A 26179-nucleotide genomic window follows, 5' to 3' on the forward strand; every position below is an offset into this window, starting at 1 on the left:
TCCATGCATCCTCGGCATAAACTACCTCAAGAGAGGGTACTTCAAAGACCCAAAAGGGTAGCAATGGGTTTTTGGTATTGCTGCTTTGGAGACTGAGGAAATTGAGCAGCTGTCCACCTTGCCTGGTCTCTCAGAAGATCCTTCTGTTTTGGGATTGCTGAAAGTCAAAGAACAACAAGTGCCAATTGCGACCACAACAGTGCACCGGCGGCAGTATCGCACCAACCGAGACTCAGTGATTCCCATCTATCGACTGATCCGTAGACTGGAGAGTCAGGGGGTGATCAGCAGGACCCGCTCACCCTTCAATAGCCCCATATGGCCAGTGCAAAAGTCTAATGGAGAATGGAGACTAACCGTAGACTATCGTGGCCTGAATGAAGTCACACCACCATTGAGTGCTGCCGTACCGGACATGCTAGAACTTCAGTATGAACTAGAGTCAAAGGCAGCCAAGTGGTATGCCACGATTGATATTGCCAATGCATTTTTCTCAATTCCTTTGGCAGCAGAGTGCAGGCCACAGTTTGCTTTTACTTGGAGGGGTGTCCAGTTCACTTGGAACTGACTGCCCCAGGGGTGGAAACACAGCCCTACCATTTGCCACGGACTGATCCAGACTGCACTGGAACAGGGGCAAGCTCCAGAACACCTGCAATACATTGATGACATTATTGTGTGGGGCGATACAGCGGAAGAAGTCTTTGAGAAAGGGAGGAAAATAATCCAAATCCTGCTGAAAGCTGTTTTTTCCATCAAACGGAGTAAGGTCGAGGGACCTGCACAGGAGATTCAATTTTGGAGAATAAAATGGCAAGATGGACGTAGACAGATCCCCACAGATGTGATCAGCAAGATAACAGCAATGTCTCCACCAACTAATAGGAAAGAAATGCAAGCTTTCTTGGGTGCAGTGGGGTTCTGCAGAATGCACATCCCAAATTACAGTTCGATTGTAAGCCCTCTCTATCATGTGACCCGGAAGAAGAATGATTTTAAATGGGGCCCTGAGCAGCAACAAGCCTTTGAGCAAATTAAACGTGAGATAGTTCATGCAGTAGCCCTTGGACCAGTCCGGACCGGGCCAGATGTAAAAAATGTACTGTACACTGCAGCTGGGGAGAACGGTCCTACCTGGAGCCTCTGGCAGAAAGCTCCAGGGGAGACTCGAGGTCGACCCCTCGGCTTTTGGAGTCGGGGATACAAAGGATCTGAGGCCAGTTATACCCCAACTGAGAAAGAGATACTGGCAGCCTATGAAGGGGTTCGAGCTGCTTCGGAAGTGATTGGCACTGAAGCACAGCTCCTCCTGGCACCCCGGTTGCCCGTGCTGGGCTGGATGTTCAAAGGCAGGGTCTCCTCTACACATCATGCAACTGATGCTACATGGAGTAAATGGGCTGCACTAATTACACAATGAACTCGAATAGGAAATCTCAGTCGTCCAGGCATTCTAGAAGTCATCATGGACTGGCCAGAGGGCAAAGATTTTGGAATGTCACCAAAGGAGGAGGTGGTGCGCGCTGAAGAGGCCCCACCATATAATAAACTGTCAGAAAGTGAAAAGCAGTATGCCTTGTTTACTGATGGCTCTTGCCGTATTGTGGGAAAGCATCGGAGATGGAAGGCAGCTGTATGGAGTCCTGGACGACAAGTTGCAGAAACTGCTGATGGAGAGGGTGAATCAAGTCAGTTTGCCAAGGTGAAAGCCATCCAGCTGGCCCTGGACATTGCTGAATGAGAAAAGTGGCCAGTACTTTATCTCTATACTGACTCATGGATGGTGGCAAATGCCCTGTGGGGGTGGTTGAAGCAATGGAAGCAGAGCAACTGGCAACGCAGAGGTAAACCCATCTGGGCTGCTGCACTGTGGCAAGATATTGCTGCCAGGGTGCAGAACCTGGTGGTGAAGGTACGTCATGTAGATGCCCATGTACCCAAGAGTCGGGCCACTGGGGAACACCAGAACAACCAACAAGTGGATAAAGCAGCTAAGATTGAAGTGGCTCAGATGGACTTAGATTGGCAACATAAAGGTGAATTATTTTTGGCCTGGTGGGCCCATGACACTTCAGGCCATCAGGGCAGAGATGCAACATACAGGTGGGCCCGTGATCGAGGGGTGGACTTAACAATGGACACTATTGCCCAGGTTATTCATGAGTTTGAAACGTGTGCTGCAATTAAACAAGCCAAGCGGTTAAAGCCTCCTTGGTATGGAGGACGATGGTTGAAGTATAAATATGGGGAGGCCTGGCAGATTGACTATATCACACTGCCACCAACCCGCCAAGGCAAGCGCCATGTGCTTACCATGGTGGAAGCAACCACCGGGTGGCTGGAAACACATGCTGTGCCCCATGCCACTGCCCGGAACACTATCCTGGGCCTTGAGAAACAGATTTTGTGGCGACACGGCACCCCAGAGAGAATTGAGTCAGACAATGGGACTCATTTCCAGAATAACCTTATAGATATTTGGGCCAAAGAGCATGGCATTGAGTGGGTATATCACATCCCCTACCATGCACCAGCCTCTGGGAAAATCGAACGGTACAATGGGCTGTTAAAAACTACACTGAGAGCAATGGGTGGGGGAACTTTCAAGCATTGGGATACACACTTACCAAAGGCCACCTGGTTGGTCAGCACCAGAGGATCTGCCAACAGGGCTGGCCCAGCCCAGTCAGAACTTTTACATCTTGTAGAGGGGGACAAAGTTCCCATGGTGCATATGAAGAATTTGCTGGGGAAGACCTGCTTCAGGGGTAATTCCTGCTTCAGGTAAAGGCAAACCCACTCGTGGGATTGCTTTTGCTCAGGGACCTGGATATACTTGGTGGGTAATGCGGGAAATGGGGAAGTCCGATGTATACCTCAAGGGGATTTGATTTTAGGGGAAAACAGCCAGTGAACTCAATTGTATGCTGTTGCCTGCTGTATAATGCTTTTATAGCCCATCAACTAGATGTCTCCAGGTCACCAGCGACTGGCCCTGACTTCCCTCCAGCCGTCATCCCAACAGAGAATGAACTTTGAACATCATGGACCGAATATAGGGATTGGTCCATGCACTAAGAAAATGATCTTTTCCTCTTGGCCTGTATGTATATGGATGTATATATATGGGAGAGCGATGGTGTATTGAAAATGTGGGATCTGAGCATGACATGAATGGTATGGAATAAGGGGTGGATAATGTCCTGGGTTCAGCAGTAGCAGTCATGTTTTTTTTTCTCCTTTGTAGTAGCTGGTACAGTGCTGTGTTTTGACTTCCAGCCTGAGAACAGTGTTGGTGAAGTCGATGTTTTCAGTTGTTGCTAAGTGATGTTTACCCTGACCAAGGACTCTGTGAGGCTCATGCTCTGCCAGGGAGGAGGGGAAGCTGGGAGGAAGCAGAATGCTCTATGACTCCTCTATGACTAGTCTATAACTCCTCTATAACTCTATGACTGATTCCTCTATGAAAGATATTTGAATGCTCTATGACTCCTCTATGACTTGTCTATGACTCTTCTATAACTCCTCTATAACTCTATGACTATGATTCCTCTATGACAGATATTTGAATGCTCTATGACTCCTCTATGACTTGTCTATGACTCGTCTATAACTCCTCTATAACTATGACTACTCTATGATTCCTCTATGACAGATATTTGAATGCTCTATGACTCCTCTATGACTTGTCTATGACTCGTCTATAACTCCTCTTGGACACCTCTATGACAACTCTGTGACGCTTCTATGACGCCTGTATGATGCCTCTATGAAGCTTTTATGACTCCTCTGTGACTCCACTGTGACTAGATTGTGACCGTCGTATGACTCCTCTGTGACTCCACTGTGACTAGATTGTGACCATTGTATGACTCCTCTATGACTCCTCTATGGCTCCTCTATGACTCTGTATGACACTATGACTCCTTTATGACACCTCTACGACTCTTCTATGACTCCTCTTGGACGTCTCTGTGACGCTGCTATAATGCCTCTATGAAGCCTCTATGACTCCACTGTGACTCCTCTGTGTCTCCACTGTGACCCCTGCATGACTCCTCTATGACTCCTCTATGACTCCTCTTGGATGCCTCTATGATGCCTCTATGACTCCTGGATTACTCCTCTATGACTCCTCTATGACAGTATGATTCCTCTATGATGCTACGACTCCTCTATGACTCTAAGACACCTCTATGACTCCTCTATGACTCTAAGACACCTCTATGATTCATCTATGACTCTTCTATGACTCCACCTTGACTCCACCGGGACTCCACTGTGAGCCCTGTATGACTCCTCTGACTCCTCTATGATTCCTCTATGACTCCTCTATGACTCCTCTATGACTCCTCTATGACACTATGAATCCTCTATGACAATATGACTTCTCTATGACTCCTCTATGACTCTATGAACACTCTATTAATTTATGAGCCCTCTATGACTCTCTGATTCCTCCTTGACTCCATGACTCCTCTATGACAGCTAAATGACACTATGTCATTATGACGCCTCTCCGAATCCTTTATGACTCCACTATGACTCATCTAAGACTCCAACATGACTCCTCCATGACTCCTCTACAAGTCTTCTATGAGTTCTCTGAGTCCTCTATGACTTCACTATGACTTTTCTGTGACTCCTCTATGACTTTTCTATGAATCTATGACTCCTCTATGACACTATGACTACTGTATGACTCTCTGACTCCTCTCTAACTCGACTCTGACTCCTCTATGACCGCTCATTGACGCCTCTATGTCTGATCTATTATTCCTCTAAGGTGTCTCTATGACGCCTCTGTGACGCCCCTATGACTCCACTATGATTCCTTTATGACTCCTCTATAACAGTATGACTCCTCAATGACTCATCTACTCCTCTCTGACTCCTCTCTGACGCCTATATTACGCCTCTTTGATGACTCTATGACTTCACTATCATTCATTCATGTCTCTCCTATGACTCCTCTATGACTCCTCTATGACTCTATGACTCCTCTGTGACTCCTCTTTGATTCCTCTATGATTACACTATGTCTCCTCTTTGACTCCACTATGACTCTTCTTTGACTCCTCTAGGACTCCTGTAGGACTTCTCTATAACTCTATGACTCCCCTGTGACTCCTCTGTGACTCCTGTTTGACTCCATTATGACTCCTCTAAGACTCCTCTATGACTCCTTCTAAGACTGTTCTGTAACTCTATGATTCCTCTGTGACACCTCTATGACTCCTCTATGACTGAACTGTGATTCTTGTTTGACTCCACTATGACTACACTTTGACTCCAATATGACTCCACTATGACTCCTCTAGGACTCCTCTTGGACTCCTCTAGGACATCTGTATGACATATCCATGACACTGTGACTCCTCCATGACATCTCTGTGACTACTCTTGGACGCCTCTATGAAACCTCTATAACTATAATGTGATTGCACTGTGACTCCACTGTGACCCCTGTATGACAACTCTATGAATCCTCTATGACTCTTCTCTGACTCCTCTCTGATCCCTCATTGACTCCTCTTTCACTGCTCTATGACTTCTCTATGACACTATGACTCCTCAAGGACTCCTCCGTGACTCCTCTGTGACACCTCTGTGACACTTCTCTGACTCCTTAATGACTCCTCTATGATTCCACTATGACTCATCTTTGACTCTATGACTCCTCTGTGACTCGTCTATGACTCCCCTAGAACTCCTCTAACACTCCTCTATGAGTCATCTATGATTCCGTTAGGACTATTCTAGGATTCCTCGAGGACTCCCCTATGACACCTCTATGACTCCACTAAAACTCCACTATGACTCTTCTATGACTCCTCTAGGACTTCGCTATGACTCCTCTATGACACTTCTATGACTCCACTATGACTCCAGTCTGACTCCACTATGACTACTCTATGACTCCTCTGTAGCACCTATATGACTGCCCTTAGACTCTTCTATGACTCCTCTAGGACTCCTCTACGACATCTCTATGACTCCACTATGACTCATCTGTGATTCGGCTATGACTTTGCTATGACTCCCCTATGACTCCTCTGTGACTACTCAATGACTCCTCTGTGACTCCTATACGACACTATGACTCCTCTATGAATCCTCTTTGAGTCCTCTGTCTCCTCTATGATACCCCTATGACTCTATGATACTATGACTACTCTCTGACTCCCCTATGACACCTCCATTACTCCTCTATGACTCCTCTATGACTCCTCCATGACTCCTCCATGACTCCCCTATGACTCCTGTAGGACTCCTTATTGACTGCTCTGACACCTTATTGACTCCTCTGCGACTCCTCTATGACTCCTCTATGACTCCTGTATGAATCCTCTATGACTTCATGGAACAATGACTACTCTATGACTCCTCTATGACATCGCTATGAATGCTCTGTGACACATCTATGAATCTATGACTCCCCTATGACTCCTCTATGACACATCTATGAATGCTCTATGACACATCTATGAATCTATGACTCCCCTATGACTCCTCTATGACTCTTCTACGAGTTCTCTACGATTCCTCTATGACTCTATGACACTATGACTCCTCTATGAATCCTCTATGACTACTCTATGACTCCGCTATGACTCCTCTATGACCCCCCTATGACTCCTCTTTGACTCTATTACTCCTCTATGACTCCACTATGATTGCTCTATGACCATCCTAAGATGCCCCTATGACTCCTCCATGACCCCTCTAAGACTCCTCTATGAATCCTCCATGACTCGTCTAAGACTCCTCTATGAACACCCAATAACCCCTCCATGACTCCTCTAGGACTCCTCTAAGACTCCACTAGGACTTTTCTAGGATTCCTCTAGCACTCCTCTAGGACACCTCTCTGATGCCTCTCTGACTCCTCTCTGACTCCTCTAAGACACTATGACTCCTCTAAGACACTATGACTCCTCTATGAATCCTCTTTGAGTCCTCTGTCTCCTCTATGACACCCCTATAATTCTGTGATACTATGTCTACTCTCCAACTCCTCTATGACTCCTCTATGACTCCTCTATGACTCCTCCACAACTCCTCTATGACTCCTGTAGGACTCCTTATTGACTGCTCTGACACCTTATTGACTCTCTGACTCCTCTATGACTTCTCTATGATTCCTCTATGACTTCTCTATGACTCCTCTATGACTCCTCTATCACTCCTGTATGAATCCTCTATGACTTTAGGCAATGACTCCTCTATGACACTTCGATGAATGCTCTACAACACATCTATGAATCTATGACTCCCTTATGACTTCTCTATGAATCCTCTGACACCTCTATGACTAATCTACAATTCCTCTTCCACTCCTCTACTTCTCTGTGAGTAATCTGCGACTCCTCTACGACTCCTCTATGACTCCTCTCTGACTCCAATATGACTCCTCTAAGACTCCTCTAAGAATCCTCTATGACTCCTCTAAGACACCCCTATGACTTCTCTACGACCTATATATGACTCCTCTATGACCACAGAATGACCATTCTATGACTCTGCTACGACCCCTCAATGACTCCTGCATGAAACCTCTATGACTTTATGACACAATGACTCCTCTATGACACATCTATGAATCTATGATGCCTCCAACTCCTCCATGACTCCTCTATGACTCCTCCATGACTCCTCTATGACTCCTCCATGACCCCTCTATGACTCCTCCATGACCCCTCTATGACTCCTCCATGAAAGCTATACGACTCCTCTATTACTCCACTATGACTCCTTCCTGATTCCTCCAAGGCTCCTCTATGACACATCTATGACTCTATGACTCCTCTGTGAATCTCTGACTCTTTTCTGACTCCTCTCTTACTCCTCTCTGACTCCTCTATGATTCCTCTTTGACTATTCTATGACTCCTGTATGAATCCAATATGACTCCTCTATGATTTCATTATGACTCCACCACGACTCATCTATGAATCCTCCTTAACTCCTCCATAACGCCTCTATGACACATCTGTGACTCTGTGACACCTCTATGACTCTCTGACTCCTCTCTGACTCCTCTCTGAATCCTCTATGATTCCTCTATGACTCCACTTTGACCATTCTATGACTCCTCTATGACTCCACTATGACTCCACTATAACTCCACTATAAATCCTCAATGACTCATCTGTGACTATTCAATGAACCCTCTAATAATCCTATATGACTCCTCTAAGATGCCTATAAGAATCTTCTTTGACTCCTCTAGGACTCCTCTATGAGTCCCCTAGGACTCTTCTATGACTCCAGTATGACTCCTCTATGACTCATCTACAACTCCTCCATGACTCCCCTATGACTCCTCTATGAGTCCCCTATGACACGCCCATGACTCCGCTATGACTTCTCTATGACTCTTCCATGACTCCTCCATGACTATTCCATGACTTCTCTATGACTCCATTATGACTCCAATATAACTCCTCTATGACTCTTCCATGACTCTTATATGACTCCTCTATGACACCTCTATGACTACTCTATGACTCCTCTATGTCTCCACTATGACTTCTCCGACTACTCTATGACTCCTGTGACTCCTCTCTGATTCCTCTATGACACATGTATGAATTTATGACTTCTCTATGACTCCTCCATGACCCCTCTATGACTCCTCTATGACCACTAAAAGAAACTTCTATGACTTCTCTACGACCTGTCTATGACTCCACTATGCCCTTATGACACAATGGCTCCTCTATAACTCCTCTATGACACCTCCATGATTCCTCCATGACTCTTCTATGACTTCTCTATGACTCTCTATGACTCCCCTGTGAATGCTGTATGACTCCTCTATGACTCCTTTATGACTCCTCTATGACTGATATTTGACTGCTCTATGACTCCTCTATGACACCCCTATGACTCTATGACACTATGACACTTCTATGACCCCTCTTTGACTCTAGGACAGTATGACTCCTCTATGACTCCTCTATGACTCCTCTATGACTCCTCTATGACTTCTCTATGACCCCTCTATGAGTCCTCTATGACTCCTCTGACTCCTCTGACTCCTCTATGACTCCTCTATGACTCTTCTATGACTCTTTTATGACTCCCCTATGATTCCTGAATGTCTCCTCTATAACTCTATGAAACCTTTATGACTCCTCTATGACACATCTATGATGCTTCTATGACGCATCTATGACCCCTCTGACTCCACTATGACTATTATGACTCCTCTGAGTCGTCAATGAGCCCCTGACTCTTCTATGACTCCTCTATGACTCCTCTATAACACTATGACTCCTCTACGACTCCTCTACGACTCCTCTATGAGTCCTCTATGACACCTCCATGACTCTATGACTCTATGACTCCTCTCCGAATCCTCTATGAGTCTTGGACAGGATGACTTTTCTATGACACCTCTATGATGCCTCTGTGACGCCTCTATGACCCGTCTATGACTCCTCTATGACTCCTCTATGAAACCTCTATGAAACCTCTGTGACTCCTCAATGACTCTATGACTTCTCTATGACTGCCCTATGACTCTCTGATTCCTCTGTGACTCCTCTCTGACTTTTCTAGGACACCTCTATGACACCTCTGTGATTCCTCTATGTCACTATGACTCCTCTATGACTCGTCCATGACTCCTCTATGACTACATTGTTACTGCTGTATGACTGCTCTATGACTTCTCAATGACACCTCTGTGACTTTTGACATCAAGACTCCTCTCAGACTGCTGTATGACTCCTTCATGACTCCTCTATGACTCCTCCATGAATCCTCCATGACACCTCTATGACTCCTCTATGACTTCTCCATGACCCCTCTGTGACTCCTCTATGACCACTCAATGACCCATCTATGAGTCCTCTATGACCCCTCCATGACTCCTCTACAACTGCTCTATGACCTCTCTATGACTCATCCAGGACTCCTGTATGACTTCTCTAGGACTCCTCTATGACACCTCTATGACTCCTCTATGACTCCTCTATGACTCCCCTATGACTCCCCTAAGACACCTCTATGACTCCTCTATGATGCCACTATGATGCCTCTATGACCCCTCTATGACCCCCATTGTGACTCTACTATGACTCCTAAGATTGCTCTATGAGCCGTCTGTTAGCCATCTGACTCCTCTATGCCTCCTCTACCACACTATGACTCTTCTACGACTCCCCTACAATATTACTGACCACCTTTACAGCAGTGAAGATAAAGGAACAACCTGCTTGGATACATCATTCAAGAATTAAGAAAGCACCAGAGCTACAGAAGACATGGCGGATCGAACCTTCAGGACCCTTACGTATGAAATTGCGTCGGTCATAATTTGGACTCATATGATAACTGGTGCACGAGCTTGGGACCAGAACTTACACCTGAAGTTAGTGCAGAATATTACTAATGTTTTTAATCGTACTGACTATTGGGTGTGTGCACAGTTGCCTAAATCAGGAGAAAGCCTGGATCTCCCATTAATTGGAGTTCCAATTCCAAACACTGCCTCATGGACAAATTTGTGGGTGAACACTAGCAATCTGTATTCGAAGGAAAGGTTAAACTTTGGAATAGTTAATCCTAATCCAGGTAATAAACATTACACCTGTGCACAAAGATGTATTACACCAGGAACCAGGGTAGGAGATCATGCTTGTTTCAATGCCACAGATGTAGGTCACCATTCAAATTGCAATCGTGCTATTAATATAGATGGTATTGTAGTTCAGTGATGGCCTGTTCCTAAAGGTACTGGTTATGTGGAGAAAATGCTTATAAGACTCTGCCCCCAAGCTGGAAGGAGGCATGCACCTTAGGTGCTGTAATACCGAATTTTACTATTTTTATTATCAACAGGTATCCTTCTGGGACCTGGATTAGAAGTTTTGCTAAACGGATTAAGAGAGGGGAAAACCCTATTATTGAATGGCACACTGCATTTCATAGTTTTGTAAGAGGGCTAATTCCATCTTTGGGAGTAAGTGAATTAGAGAAGGCAATTGTAAATATCTCAGCAACCATAGAGGAAATGGAAAGTAAAAACATTGATATAATTCAGGCAGAACAACAAGAGATAACCAGTCCGTCTAAAGTGGTATTACAAAACTGAATAGCTCTAGACATGTTATTGGCATGACAAGGAGGGTTTTCTTCCATAATCAATGAAAGTTGTTGTTCCTATACAGACTGAAGTGGCAGAATCGAAACAGATCTGGAGGAAATTTGGAAACAAACTAAGATATTTCATGAAATGGCCATGGATGACACCTCCTGGGGTTTTGAAAAAATATGGAAAAAAATAACTTCATGGTTACCTGAACCTCTCCTGGTTGAGGCAACCAGTTTCAGGAATATTGATGTTATTTGTTTTAATATTGATTACTTGTGGTATGATACAATGTTCCCTCTGCTGTTGTAAATGGTCTATGATCAATTATGACGATTGGCAAAGGAACGAAATTAAGCACCAAGTAGAAACGGGAAATTATTTCAAAAAGTCTTTAGACGGTAATGGTAATATAAAAAATGTTGCAAAAGAATTTGCAAAAGGACATAAAAAGGGGGAATTTGAGAAAAGGGGGGAGGCAAAACATTACAAAATGAAATATATATACCTTTAGAATCAGTTTTAAGTAATGTTGTTTGATGGCTTTGTAACAGTAGCAATGGAAAATTACGGAGGTGCATGATACACAGAAAAAAAAGCAGCACGGCTAGAGAACAGGCTGAGAATTCTTTCTCATGTAGGATAAACCATTATAGCTGACGTAGTTTTAGGCCCTTATGACCTTAGTACAAAATGAGTGTAAGAAAAACAGGCTAGAAGAACAGGACACAGGGATAAGGGGTATCTGGGAATGGCAGGTGTCCAGGATGGGCTGCAGTTAAACTAATTGATAAGTAGAAGGACAGCAGGATTGTTATGTCTGTGGTGTACCCCTTGGGTACAGCAGCCTTGAGGGAGACCGTTCCAAGAGCTGTGCTGGAGCTGAGGGAAACCACATCCACTCTTTGCCTCCTCACGCACAACTGCAGGCTCTCAGCTTGGCCAGGCAGCAGTTACCCTTCGGACGGCGTTTAGGTGCCCAGAGATGTCAGCCAAGAGGACTTTGATGCTGGCACACGCCTCACCAAAGGCAGCTTGTACAGTCTGGGCTCCCCTGGGTTGCCCTTGGCACCTTTATCAAAGGTAACTGCAACATGGCCTTGTCCTCTCTCCCAAGAGACCTCTGCCAATCCAATGGCCTTTCACAAGGGGGATCCCAAAGGAATGCCGATCTTCCCCTGTAACTGCACTGCCACTCTCCTGCCTGTTACACCGCGTCCTTCATTCCTCTCATCTTTCGTAGATTTTCCTTTCAAATAACCCTTTCAAATAACTTCTATCAGATGCCCTTTGTAATCTTCCTGCACTTGGAAACCTCCCCAGTTCCCTGGAAGACAATCTGGAAGACTTGACAAAAACTACACAGTGAGACATGGCTCATCAGGGTTTAATGAGTCCCATGGTGTATTTGGGCTGAGTCCGTGAACCTGAGGTGCTGAGAGGAGACTGAGGAAACCTCTCAAGAAGTCCAAGTCAGAAACAAAGCCCCAAGTGCCTTCAGCATTAATGGGCCCCACTGAGGGCTGCTGCTGACAAAGTCTCCCCAGGGACTCGTTAAAGCAAGTAACTGGAAGCTGTGATTACAGGGAGACAAAGGCAAAGTGCAGGTGTCTGATGGTGAGAAAACCCTTGGTTTGTTTGATGATGCAGAAAGGCCAAGCCCTGACCACAGCCCTTGGAGAAGCAGAGCCTGAAATCCTGAGGATGAAAGTTCTCCTCATAGGCCTTGATGAAAGAGGCAACTGCCATAGCCCAGGGCACAGAGGCCTTTTGTTCTTTTGGGCTTTTCAGCCATGCCAGAACCCTGTCATCTCTGCTGCAGGCTGTCCTACACTGGCCCATGCCTGCACCTCTTTCCCTTCAGGCTGTTGACCCCCATCTTGCTTTCCCACCTAGCTCTCACCTGGCATTTCTGTACCTTCAGTCCCATCTCTGCACCCATCGCTGTCTGTTCCTTGAAACACAAAGCCATGGGCTGAGCCAGACTTCCTCTGGGTGACCTCTTGCACCACAAGTCCACCTTTTGAGAGACATTTCTCTTTCCTAACTTTGAGTCTGAACCTTCCAAGCTGCACTTTGCAGAGGTTTCCTTCTCTTCCTGCTAGCAAGAAAAACTACATCATCTCTGAAGCCACATTTCAAGCAGCTGTAGGCTGCTACTATAGTGTCAATTCAAGAGATGCATTGAACATCCCTCAGCAAGCGGATCTAAAGGGGAGGGCGCATTCAGGCAGCTCTCTTCGGGTCTGGCACTGGAGGTGGCTGCTGGCCATGCTCTGCTGCACGCAGTCCTCTGCTTCTGCCCATGAGAGCTCTGTGACCTGCCCTTTGAAACCGTGCTGCCCTGCTCTCCGCACAGGACAGATGTTTGTGGGGGTTCTTCAGATCAGTTTTTGTGTGAAGGCATCTTACAGGCAGTGCAAGTTTGAGCACAGGGGAAATGGAAAGGACTGATGGATGCTGCAGCTCCCCTGGCTCTGCACTAAGCTTCAAAGAGCTGAGAACTTCTCCCTGTTTCAATACTCTTCTGATTTTCTTTCAAAGAAATAATGTTTTATACCCCCCAAAACAACCTCAGCAATGTTAAGCCAGTAAATAAATAACAGAGAGAAAATGATTCTAAGGCCATGCTGAGCTTCAGTTGTACAGCCCACACGCATTCAAATCATGAGTACATGTAGAAAACTTTACAACCACGTTGGATTTCATCTGACATGTGTTGTGCAAAGCAGAGCTGGACTTCACTGCTTCAGAGCAAAGGTGACTCCCATCCAATCCAGCCTTGAACATTGCCAGGGATGGTGCAGCCACAGCTTCTCTGGGCACCCTGTGCCAGTGTCCCACCACCCTCAAAGGGAACAACTTCCTCCTAAAGTCAAGCTAAATCTCCCTTTTTTTCAGGTTAAAGCCATTCCCCCTTGTGCAATAACTTGTAATACGGGGAAGCTCCAGCAGCAGCGCAGGACGGACGTGGCCGTGGACTTGTACCTGTACCTGTACGCTGCTCTGCCCCGTCGTGGCCCTAGTCCTCGAATCCATCTTCAAGAGGCTGCGGGGAGCTGAGGGGGAGCGGTCGAGGGAGCCAGCAGCTGCCGAACTGGCCCGGGAGAGCAGCCCCGGGACCAAGAGGTGGGGGGAGCGGGGCTGGAGGCCGGCAGGCAGCGGCTGCTGGTGGGGGATGTCAGGGCTGTCGAGGGGCAGAAGGAGGTGGCTGCAGAGTAGCGGGATAAGGCGGTGGAGTAGCCGAGACCCGTGACCAAGCCCAGCCCCACAACGGCCGAGAGCATTCCCTGGAAGCTGCCAGGCGAGCCCCAGGAGGATGCAGGAGACCACGCAGCATTTCCCAGCAAAGCAGAGGAGGAAGATCTGGACTCAGGAAAAGGGAAGCTGGTGGTGGGAGTGCCAGCAAGCACAGCAGCTACCCCAGTCCCAGTGACAAGTACAGCAGCATCGTTTGAGAGGTCTGAAGGTTTTGAATGGCCTTTGGGTACCCTTGGGACCTGCCTGCTGATTGTGGTGGGGATCAGCATGTTGGCAGACACACAGACTGTGTTTTACCCACCACCATTTTGTCTGATCTCAAAAGTTAAGCAGAGTCGAGTTTGGGTCTTGTCTATGGTTGATATTGGAGGACCAAGAGATTTTCCTCAAGGCTGTACAGTCATGAGTGGCAGGATGTGTGGGACAGTATGGGCAAGTATCTAGTAAACTAGGCCCCTCCAGTGTTTTGGAAACATCAGAGATGGAAGGCAGCTGTATGGAGTCCCCAGCAACAAGGGGCAGAAACTGCTGAAGGGGACAGTGAATTATTTTGAGCCTGGTGGGCCCATAGCACTTCAGGCCATCAGGGCAGAGATGCAACATACAGGTGAACTCATGATGAAGGGGTGGACTTAGCAATGGACGCTATTGCCCAGGAGATTCACTTGTGTGAACACTGCACACAGCCTCTCCTGTTCTGAAAGGCTGTTATAAGAGATGAAACCCGGTATCATGGACCAAATGGACTCAGCAGCTTTATAGGGATTGGTCCCTGCGCTAAGAAATGATCTCTTTCTCACTGTCCGTGTGTATATATGGATGTATATATGTAAGAGCAATGACATATTGAAAATGTAGGATCTGGGCATGACGTGAATGGTATGCAATCAGGGCTGGATACTGGTTTAGCAGTAGCAGTCATATTTCACCTTAGTAGCTGGTTCAGCGTTGTGTTTAGACTTTCGCCCTGGGAGCAGAGCTGATAACACCAATGTTTTTAGTTTTTGCAAAGTCATGTTTATTCTGACCAAGGACATTTGTGAGCCTCATGCTCTGCGAGGGAGGAGGGGAAGCCGGGAGGAAGCAGAGACAGGACACCTGACCCAAACTGACCAAAGAGGTATTCCATACCACCACACATCATTCCCAGGATGTAACTGAGAGTTACCTGGAAGGGCTAGGACTCCAGGTTAGAGGAGGTATCGGTCGGTGCTTGGTGAGGCTGTGGGGCGAGTTACCGGTCAGCTGGTGCTGAGGTGTTGTATTCTCTTCCCTTGTTACTTCCTGTCGTGGTTTAAACCCAGTCAGGTAACTTGTTCACTCACTCCCCCCCTTCTTTCCCTCCCCCTGCTCCCGGAGGGACAGAGAGGAGAATAGAAAAGAATGCAACTCCCATGGGTTGAGATAAGAACAGTTTAGTAACTAAGGTATAACACAAATCACTACTGCTACCACCAATGATAATAATGATAAAGGAAATCACAAGGGAAGAGAATACAACACCTCAGCACCAGCAGACCGATAACTTGCCCCCCCTCAGCCCGACCAAGCACCGACCGATACCTCCTCCAACCCTGCAGTCTCCCATCCCTCCCGGCTAACTCCCAGTTACATCCTGGGCATGACGTGCTGTGGTATGGAATACCTCTTTGGTCAGTTTGGGTCAGGTGTCCTGTCTCTGCTTCCTCCCGGCTTCCCCTCCCCCCTGGCAGAGCATGAGGCTCACAAAGTCCTTGGCCAAACCAAAACATCCTTGTTATCAGCTCTGTTCCCGAGCTGAAAGTCAAAACACAGCACTGCACCAGCTACCAAGAAGGAGAAAAATGACTGCTACTGCTGAACCCAGGACACTTCCTTTATCATTAATATTACTGGTGGTAGCAGTAGTGATTTGTGTTATACCTGAGTTACTAAACTGTTCTTTTCACAACCTGTGGGAGTTGCATTCTTTTTGATTCTCCTCTCCGTACCCTCTGGGAGTAGGGGGAGAGCAAGAAGGGGGGAAGTTAGTGAACAAGCTGCCTGACTAGTTTTAAACCACGACACTTGCCTTGCCTAGGCTTGCCTGACTTGGCCTGGCCTGGCCTTGCCTTGACGTGCCTTCCTTCCATTGCCTTGCCTTGTAATGCCTTGCCTTGTCTTGCCTTGCCTTGCATTGCCTGGCCTTGCCTGGCATTGCCTGGCTTGGCCTTGCCTGGCATTTCCTTGCCTGTCTTTGTCTTGCCTTGCCTGTCCTTTCCTTGCCTTGCCTGGCCTTGCCTTGCCTTGCATTGCAGGCATTGCCTTGCCTTGTCTGGCCTTGCCTGGCCTTGCCTTGCCTTGCCTTGCCTGGCCTGGCCTTCCTTTGTCTTGCCTTGCATTTCCTTGCCTTGGCTGGCCTGGACTGGCCTAGCCTGGCCTTGCCTGCCCTTGATTGGCCTAGGCTGGCCTGGACTGGCTTTGACTGGCCTTGCCTTACTTTGCCTTGCCTTGCATTGCCTGGTCTTGCCTGGCCTGGACTGGCCTAGCCTGGCCTTGCCTGCCCTGGACTGGCCTAGCCTGGCCTTACCTGGCCTTGACTGGCCTTGCCTTGCTTTGCCTTGCCTTGCATTTCCTTGCCTTGCCTGGCGTCGCCTGGCCTTGCCTGGCCTGGCCTGGCCTAGCCTGGCCTTGCCTTGCTTTGCCTTGCCTTGCATTGCCTGGTCTTGCCTGGCTTGGACTGACCTAGCCTGGCCTTGCCTGCCGTGGACTGGCCTAGCCTGGCCTTACCTGGCCTTGCATGACCTTGCCTTGTCTTTCCTTGCCTTGCATTGCCTGGTCTTGCCTTGCATTGACTTATCTTGCCTGGCCTTTCCTGGCATGGCTTGGCCTGGCCTTGCTTTGCCTTGCATTGTATTTCCGTACCTTCCATTGCCTTGACTGTCCTGGCCTTGCCCTGCTTGCCGTGGCCTTTCCTAGCCTTGCAGGGCTTTCTTTGTCTTGCTTTGCCTTCTCCTTCCTGGGCTGGCCTGGCCTTGACTTGCCTTGCTTTGTCTTGCCTTGCCTTACCTTGCCTTACCATGCCTGGCCTTGCCTGGCATTGCCCTGCCTTGCCTTGCCTTGCATTGCCCTGCCTTGCATTTCCTTGCCTGGCATTGCCTTGCTTTGCCTTGCCTTGCCTGCCCTTTCTTTGCCTTACCTTGCCTGGCCTTGCCTTGCCTTCCCTTGCCTTGCATTGCCTTGCCATGCCTAGCCTGGCCTTGCCTGTCCTGGTCTGGCCTTGCCTGTCCTTGCCTTGCCTTGCCTTGCCTTTCCTTGCCTTGCCTCGCATCGACTTGCATAGCCTTTCATTGCCTTGCCTGGCCTGGAATGGCCTTGCCTTTCCTTGCCCTGCCTCACCTTGCCTTGCATTGCCTTGCCTTGCATTCCCCTGCCTTGCCCTGCCTTGCCATGCCTTTCTTTCCCTTGCCATGCCTTGCCTTGCCTTGCCCTGTCTTGCCTCGCCTCGCCTTGCCTTGCGTCTCCTTGCCATGCCTTGCCTTGCCTTTTCTTGCCTTCCCTTGAATTGACTTCCGTTGCCTTACCTTCCCTTGTCTTGCCATGCCTTGCTATGATTTTCCTTCCCTTGCCATTCCTTGTCTTGCATTGCCTTGCCTGGCCTTCACTTGCCTTGCCTTGCCTTGCCTGGCCTTCCCTTGCCTTGCCTTCCCCTCTCTGCCATGCCTTTAATTCCCTTGCCATGCCATGCCTGGCCTTCCCTTGACTTGCCTTGCCTGGCCTTCCCGTGCCTTGCCTTCCCTCACCTTGCCATGTCTTACAATGACTTTCCTTCCCTTGCCATGCCATGCCTTGCCTTCACTTGCCTTGCCTCACCTCGCCTCGCCTGGCCTTAAATGGCCTTGCCTTGCTTTTCAATGCTTGACCTTGCCTTGCGTTGATTCGCCTCGCCTCGCCAGGTCTTCCCTTCCCTTGCCTTGCCTGGCTTTGCCTCATCTCACTTTGCCTTCCCTTGCCTTGCCTTGCTTTCCCTTGCCTTGCCATGCCTTGCCGTGTCGTGCCATGCCTTGCCATGCCTTTCCTTCCTTTGCCTTGCCTTGCCTCGTCTTGCCTTGCTTTGCCTGGAATCGCCTCACACCGCCTCACCTTGCCTCGACTAGCCTCGCCCTGCCTATCCAGGAATGGCCTTTCCTTGCCTCGCCTTGCCTCACCTTGCTTCGCCTCACCTTGCCTCGCCTTGCCTTGCATTGCCTTGCCTTGCCTCACCTTGTGTTGCCTCGCCTCGCCATGCCTTTCCTTCCCTTGCCATGCCTTGCCTTTCCTTGCCTTGTCTTGCATTGCTTTGCCTCGCCTCGCCTCACATCGCCAGGTCTTTCTTTCCCTTGCCTTCCCTTGCCTTGCCTTGCATTCCCTTGCTTTGTCTTGCCTTTCCTTGCCTTGCCATTCCTTGCAATGCGTTGCCTTCCCTGGTCTTGCTTTGCCTTGCCTTGCTTCGCCTCTAATCACCTCGCCTCACCTCTCATCGCCTCACCTCTCCTCACCTCATTTCGCCTCGCGAGGGTTTTCCTTCCTTTGCCTTGCCTTGCCTCACCTCGCCATTACTTTCCTTACATTGCCATTGCTTGCCTTGCCTTGCCTCTCCTCGCCTCTCCTTGCCTTGCCTGGACTTCCCTTACCTTGCCTCACCTCGCCATTAATTTCCTTTCTTTGCCTTGCCTTGCCTTGCCTTGCACTGCCTTGCCTTGCATTGCCTTGCCTTGCCTTGCCTCGCCTTGCCTCGCCTTACCTTGCCTTTTCTTGCCTTGCCTTGCCTTCCATTGCCATGCTTTGCCTTGACTTTTCTTTCCTTCCCTTCCCTTGCCTCGCCTCGCCTTACCTCTCCTCTCCTTTCCTGGACTTTAATGGCCTTGCCTTGCCTTACCTTGCCTTGCCTTGCATTGCCTTGCCTCACCTTGCCTTGCCTTGCCTTACCTTACATTGCCTTGCCTCACCTCGCCTTGCCTTGCCTTGCCTCCCCTCGCCTCACCATGCCTTTCCTTGCCTCCCCTCTCCTCACCATGCCTTTCCTTGCCTTGCCTTGCCTCGCCTCGCCTTGCCTCACCTCACCTCACTATGTCTTTATTTCTGTTGCCCTGCCTTACCTCGCCTCACCTTGACTCACTATGAATTTCCTTCCCTTGCCTTGCCATGCCTTGCCTTGCATTGCCTCGCCTCGCGTCGCCTCGCCTCTCCTCACCTCGCCATGACTTACCTTCCCTTGCCATGTTTTGCCTTGCCTTGCCTTTCATTGCCTCGCATCACCTTGCCTCTCCTCACCTCGCCATGACTTACCTTCCCTTGCCATGTTTTGCCTTGCCTTGCCTTTCATTGCCTCGCATCACCTTGCCATGCCATTCCTTCCTTTGCCACGTCTTGTCTTTCCTTGCCTTGACTTGTCTTGCCGTGTCTTCCCTTGCCTTGCCATGCCTTGCCTAGCCTTGCCATGCCTTGCCTTGCCTGGCCTTGCCTTGCCTTGCCTGGCCTTGCCTTGCCTTGCCTGGCCTTTCCTGGCCTAGCCTGGCCTGGACATGCCTTGCCTTGGCTAGCATTGCCTTGCCTGGCCTTGCATTGCCTTGGCTTTCCTTGCATTTCCTTGCATTTCCTTGCCTGGCCTGGCCTGGCCTGTCATGGCCTTGCCTGGCCTTGCCTTGCCTTGCCTTGCCTTACCTTGAGTTGCCTTGCCTTTCCTTGCCTTGCCATTTCTTGCCTTGCGTTGCCTTGCCTTGCCTTGCCTTGCATTGTTTTCCCTTGCTTTGCCTTCCTTTGTCTTGCATTGCCTTGCCTTGCCTGGCCTTGCTTGACACAGATCTCTTGCTGTGCCATGTGCACTTGCCAGTTACTGAGGAAAGTATCCATGGGCTGGGAAAGGAAACAGCGCAGGAGGGAATTTTTAGCTAATTGTAGCTCTTCCTGGTAAAACCTGTAGGGCTCTAGCATCTTGTTCCATATTTTCCGTGGTAACTGGAATGGGTTTCACTATTAAAAAAAGTATTTCATTTTCTACTTCCCTGTGTTCCAGGAGAAACAGCAGCAAGGGCCTCCCCTTGTGCTACAGCTTGTGACACTGGGCAAGACGTGACAAGAAAAACAGATGGGCTGGAACTTGTGGAGAAGCCTGTGGGCTGTAGAGCTTCATCAGGGACAAGGACAGGTTTCTGTGTAAGCACTGACTCAGTTCAGCCCAGCTGTGCTGTAGTGAAGAGCAGCACCCCTCGCTGCCCTGTGCGGAGTCGGGGCTGGGGTGCGTGCTCCCCACCCCTTCTCTCCTGCCTCCTTTGTCTGCAGTGAAACAGAAACCATGTTCTCTGAAGAAATTCTTTCCGGGGAGGGTGGTGAGACACTGGAATGGGTTTCCCAGAGAAATCCTGCGTGCTTCTTGTGAAACTCTTTAGGATTGCTGAAAGAATCACTTCCACACATACCAGCAAAAGTGATTTTAATGTGAATTTCTAAAAGCAGGATTCCTCAGGATTTGGTGGCGAGGCCCCACTCCACCATCTACAAAAAGAGATTGTGTCAGACTTGGCAAGGATTTATCCAGGACTGGATTCAAGTGATTTATACGGCATTCAACTGAAATCATGTGTATAGAAACTGCAAACAGAAAGGAATAAGGGAGACCCTCTTGTTGAGTCACGAGGTTCAGATTGGATCTCTTTGCTTTCTAAGATCCCTCTCTGAGAGCAGTCTGCGTGCAGCTGGATTCCATCTTAGTCTCAGGCCTGCTATTCATCTAAAGGATCACAAATGCCAGCTAGCAGCAGTTTGCATTTGTAAACTCAATCACAGGATTTCTAACAGCACTTGATCACTGAAGCTAATATACACACACTTGCAATTAAATATCCAACCTAACACAACACACTGAGATGGAGCTAGATGGCTGTGCACAGATCTAGATGCATCCCTATGCTGAAGCTGCCCTTGGTGCAGTGAAAAGTAAAAGCAGAGCACAATACTCCCAGCAGCTCTGGAAGCACTCCTCAGCGGGCGAAGGGCTGAGTGTCAGTGAGCAGCAGGATCGGCCCAGCCAGATGATCTCCCTATTAGCTAAACTGGAGAGTTTAGGGGGCTCTCAGAGATGCCTCACTATGAGGGAGATGCCGCTCACAGCACACTGCGGTCCAGGAGAGCTCAAAGGATCTCTCTCTTGGCACTACCACTTGTAGGGTCGTCAGATGACGGGCTTTAGTCATCAGTCAGATTTCATCCTGGCCACAACTCTGTGTCAGTTTCAACAGTGCACAACAGCTCTGTTGCAGGCTGTCAGGGAATGCCTGATCAACCTGAAAGAGCTCCTGGTATGAGCAAGGAGTATCCGACTTTCCTGATCTCTGTGTGCTGCTCCCACCTTTGCCAGGCAACCAGAGCTCCTGGTGCAGCCAGGGAGCAGCTAGCAGCCAACTCCTTGCAGTGTGCAAAGGCTGGGGCCTAACAGGAACTCCTGGGGAAGCAGAGGGCTCCAGGAAATGGGGGGGAAGTGCATCAGCACATTCCACCCCGTAACTAAAGTCAGTTCATCTTTCTCAGAGTGGTGTGCTCACCTCTTGACGCTGTGCCAGTAAACAGAGTAGAGCTGAATTCCAGTTATAAATTGAGGGCAATGTCTGGTTGCTTAGTTGTTAAGAATTTCTTAAATGAGTTTAAGTACGATTATATATATGGACAGGTTTCTGCATCAACATAACTTGTTCAGCTGATTTCTATGCTCTAATGTATAGCAGAATGTTTAACAACAAACAGAATAGGATATAAATTAGTGAAATTAAGGTAGGATGTAAAATTCAACTTTAAAGCCCCAGTTGCTGTTGCTGACCATCCAAACAGGGTATTCTACCAGAGATGTTTTCATGCTCAGTGTGTGGACTTGCCAGAGATAGGTTAATGGTTGGATTTGATGTTCTCAAAGGGCCATTTTCAAATTAATTGATTGATTGTAATAAACAAAGATTTTTAGCCTTAAATCTTTGTATCATCAGGCTGTTTCCCATGGTGTTTCCCTGGAGCCCCAGGGAGCCCTGGAAGGAGCCCATGGGGGCAGAGGCAGAGCCACCTTGGGCTGGGCTTCTGCTGCTGAACTGGGACCGAGGGGAGACCGGCGAGACACAGGGAGCTTAAAGGCACTTGGCAGTGGAGGATGCTGAGGACGAGGAGGAGGAACCTTCTGAAGGAGAAACCTTCCCAGCCCTGTTTGTGGTAAGGCACTGGGTGCAGGGCAATGCAGCTGCAGTTTCTCTCTGTAGATAAGTAGGAGGATGTGCTGCAGAGCAGGGCTTCCCCCTGCACCATGCAGGGACAGGACAAGGCAGGTCCCTTGTCCCGGGGCTGGCTGCAGGGTGTGAATGTGGGTGTGCAGCCAGGGGTGCCCAGCGCTGCCCTTGCAGCAGGGTCCCTGCAGCCCAAAGGCTGTGTGCAGGGGCAGGGACTCTGCTGCCTGCCAGGGTCAGCACTCGGCCTGCCCGGGAGCTCTCCATGGAGCTCGAGGGGAGCTGAGGGGAAAGGAGAAACCCCTGACAGGGAAGGGAAGTGCTGGATGGGTGACGCTGCTCCAATCTGCCATCACTCTGAGCACTTCTTCAGAGGCTCCTTCTGAAAGACACTGAGGCATCATTTACCTGATAGGGAAGGATGCTGAGCTTTGATGTTTTTCCCTCTTGGTGGGCAGGTTGGGCAGTGGGAGCTGGGAATTTACTTCTCTGCTTTGGGGAAGGCACGGAGAGTCTTGTGAGGGCTTGTGTGAGCTGCTCCTGAGCCCCTGCACAGGCAGGGGTGTGCAGGGCAGAGCTGAGCACACAGCCCATGGCATGGGCTCTGGGAGCACTGAGAGGGAGCAGAGCTGGGCACAGAGCAGCAGCTCCTGGCAGGGACAGCTCCAGGCAGCAGAGATATGGATGGGCAGGGAGTGGGGGCAAAGTGCAGCCCAGCCCTGGGGAGGGTGCGTTCAGGCAGCTCTCTTGGGGTCTGCCACTGGAGGTGGCTGCTGGTTGTGCTCTGCTGCCCACAGCCCTTTGCTTCTCAGCGTGAGAGCTCTGTGATCTGCCCTTTGAAACCGTTCTCCCCTGGTCTCAGCACAGGACAAATATTTCTTGGGCATTTAAGATCAATGTGTGTGAAAGCATCTTACAGGCATTGCAAGTGTAAGAAGAGGGCAAATGGGAGTGATGGACACTGAAGCTCTCTAGGCTATGTACTAAGCTGCAAAAAACTGAGACTTTTTGCCTGATGCATGTTCTCCTGATTGTATGTATGAAGAAAGCCCAGCAGTATAATGACATCACTGGTGATGACACTGAGCCTCTCCTGTCCTCCTATAATGTGCTCAGAGTCGTGTGTAAACTGAACTTCTGTATCTGACATCCCTCCTGTCCTGACCTGTCACTGCCTTTTTCTCCTCTGACAGTGCCCCATGCCCAGAGGCAGCAGATGTCCAACGGCAGCTCCATCACCCAGTTCCTCCTCCTGCCATTCGCACACACGCGGGAGCTGCAGCTCTGCCACTTCTGGCTCTTCCTGGGCATCTCCCTGGCTGCACTCCTGGGCAATGGCCTCATCATCACCAGCACAGCCTGTGACCAGCACCTCCACACCCCCAGGTACTTCTTCCTCCTCAACCTCTCCCTGCTGGACCTGGGCTGCATCTCCACCACTGTCCCCAAATCCATGGCCAATTCCCTCTGGGACACCAGGGACATCTCCTACACAGGCTGTGCTGCACAGCTCTTTTTCTTTCTCTTTTTTCTCATAGCTGAGTATTCTCTCCTTGCTGTCATGTCCTATGACCGCTACGTGGCCATCTGCAAGCCCCTGCACTATGGGACCCTCCTGGGCAGCAGAGCTTGTGTCCACATGGCAGCAGCTGCCTGGGGCACTGGGTTTCTCAGTGCTCTGCTGCACACGGCCAATACATTTTCACTGCCCCTCTGCCGAGGCAATGCTGTGGAGCAGTTCTTCTGTGAAATCCCCCGCATCCTCAAGCTCTCCTGCTCACACTCCTACCTCAGGGAAGTCGGGCTTCTTGTGGTTGCTGCCCTGATTGCTGTTGGCTGTTTTGTTTTTATTGTGGGGTCCTATGTGCAGATCTTCAGGGCCGTGCTGAGGATGCCCTCTGAGCAGGGACGCTACAAAGCCTTTTCCACGTGCCTCCCTCACCTGGCCGTGCTTTCCCTCCTTGTCAACACTGCTGTCTTTGCCTACTTGAAGCCCCCCTCCGTCTCCTCCCCATCCCTGGATATGATGGTGTCAGTGCTGTACTCGGTGGTGCCTCCAGCAGTGAACCCCCTCATCTACAGCCTGAGGAACCAGGAGCTGAAGGATGCTATGAGGAAGCTGGTGACCAGATGTGTTTCAGCAGATACACACTGCTTGCTTTACCCTGGAAAGGGTTTCCAGTGTAGGTCATGACAGACCATGTCTGTCTTTCCTGCTTTACATTTGTTTTCCTATTTCAATTTGTGATGATGTTGTCTTCATAGAAATGTCAGTTTTCATCTCCTCCTAATTAAGTTGCCACTCGTGTTGTGTGACCCACAGACTTTGTGTCACTCTGGTCTCTGATTGTATTTCAGTAAAATAAATGATCCTGCAGCAACTTCTTCTCTGTGATATGTCCTCACATGTCAGGAATGAAGGGGAACGAAAGCAGCTTTCTGGCTGCTCCAGCTCTGGAATGGCTGCTCTGTGCCTGCAGCAGGAAGAGCTCTTGAGGAGCCCCATGATTGTGGCTGTTGTGCTGGAGTGGGGAGATGGGATGGCATGGGGGGGGGTGCAGAGATCTCAGGGTGTGCTGGGCAGGGGAGCAGGGGACACAGGGGTCCCTGCAGGGGACTCCCCTGCAATGGCACAGGCTGGGGCTGCCAGGCTGAGAACAGCCCATGGGAAAGGTCTGGGTGGGCAGGAGCTGGACAGGAGGCAGCGTGTGCCCTGGCAGCAAGGGAGGACAGCAGCATCACGGGATGTATGAGCAGGAGCACAGAGGAGAACAAGGGAAAGAATGATCTGGAATACTCCATAGAGGATTCAGATCCCCAGTTCAGGAGTGGGTTTAGTAATGGGCCCTCAGGTCAGGAGATACTGGAGCACGATGCCGGCGGGGAGAGTCTGGGGGAGCTGGACTTCTCCAGCCAGGAGAAGGGAAGGCTCATGGGGACCTGAGATCTTGTGCCACCCCAATAACAGCACAACCCCCCCCAAACCACCTTGTCCTTCTTCTCCTATGGGATACAGGGTCAGAGCCTCAAAACAGACCCAAAACAGGACAAAAACACCCCCAAAAAAACAGCCCAAAACCATCTTCTCCTGCTTCTCCTATGAAACTCAGGGTCAGAACCAAAAAACAGCCACACAAACAGGACAAAACTACCCCAAAACCACACAAAACAAGACCAAAACACCCCCAAACCACCCCAAAACTATCCCAAAACCACCTTATCCTGCTTCCCCTGTGGGATACAAGGTCAGAGCCCCAAAAATGGACAAAAAAAGCCCCAAAGCACACCCAAAACCAGCCCAAAAATGCCTTCTCCTCCTTCTCCTATGGGATATAGGGTCAGAGCCCCAAAACAGCCGTAAAACAGCCCAAAAACAGGGGAAAACCAGACCAAAACATGCAAAGAAAACCACAAAAAAGGCCAAAATCACCCCAAAATCACCTTGTCCTGCTTCTTCTTTGGAATACAGGGTCAGACCCCCAAAAAGACCCAAACAGGACTAAACAGCCCAAAACAACTCCCAAAACAGCCCCAAAACACCCAAAAAAACCCCTAAAACCACTTTATCCTGCTTCTCCTATGGGATACAGGGTCAGACCCCCAAAACAGACCCAAA

General features: G+C 49.3%; 1 protein-coding gene across 3 annotated transcripts in view; it reads left to right on the forward strand.

Annotated features, from left to right (window-relative positions):
• Window positions 1-24757, forward strand: part of LOC133283275 (olfactory receptor 14C36-like) — a 538687-nt gene extending 513930 nt beyond the window's left edge. For all 3 annotated transcript variants that reach the window (XM_061479967.1, XM_061479968.1, XM_061479969.1), the window contains one exon: window positions 23757-24757. In XM_061479967.1, the coding sequence (XP_061335951.1) occupies window positions 23757-24757 (1001 nt within the window). The remainder of the gene's footprint in view (window positions 1-23756) is intronic.
• Window positions 24758-26179: the final 1422 nt, after the last annotated feature.

The sequence above is a fragment of the Pezoporus flaviventris genome, unplaced genomic scaffold (genome assembly GCF_033815535.1).
Source record: "Pezoporus flaviventris isolate CSIRO_AGI_PZ_B2104156 unplaced genomic scaffold, CSIRO_AGI_Pfla_v1 ptg000160l, whole genome shotgun sequence".
Classification (NCBI taxonomy): Eukaryota; Metazoa; Chordata; class Aves; order Psittaciformes; family Psittacidae; genus Pezoporus; species Pezoporus flaviventris.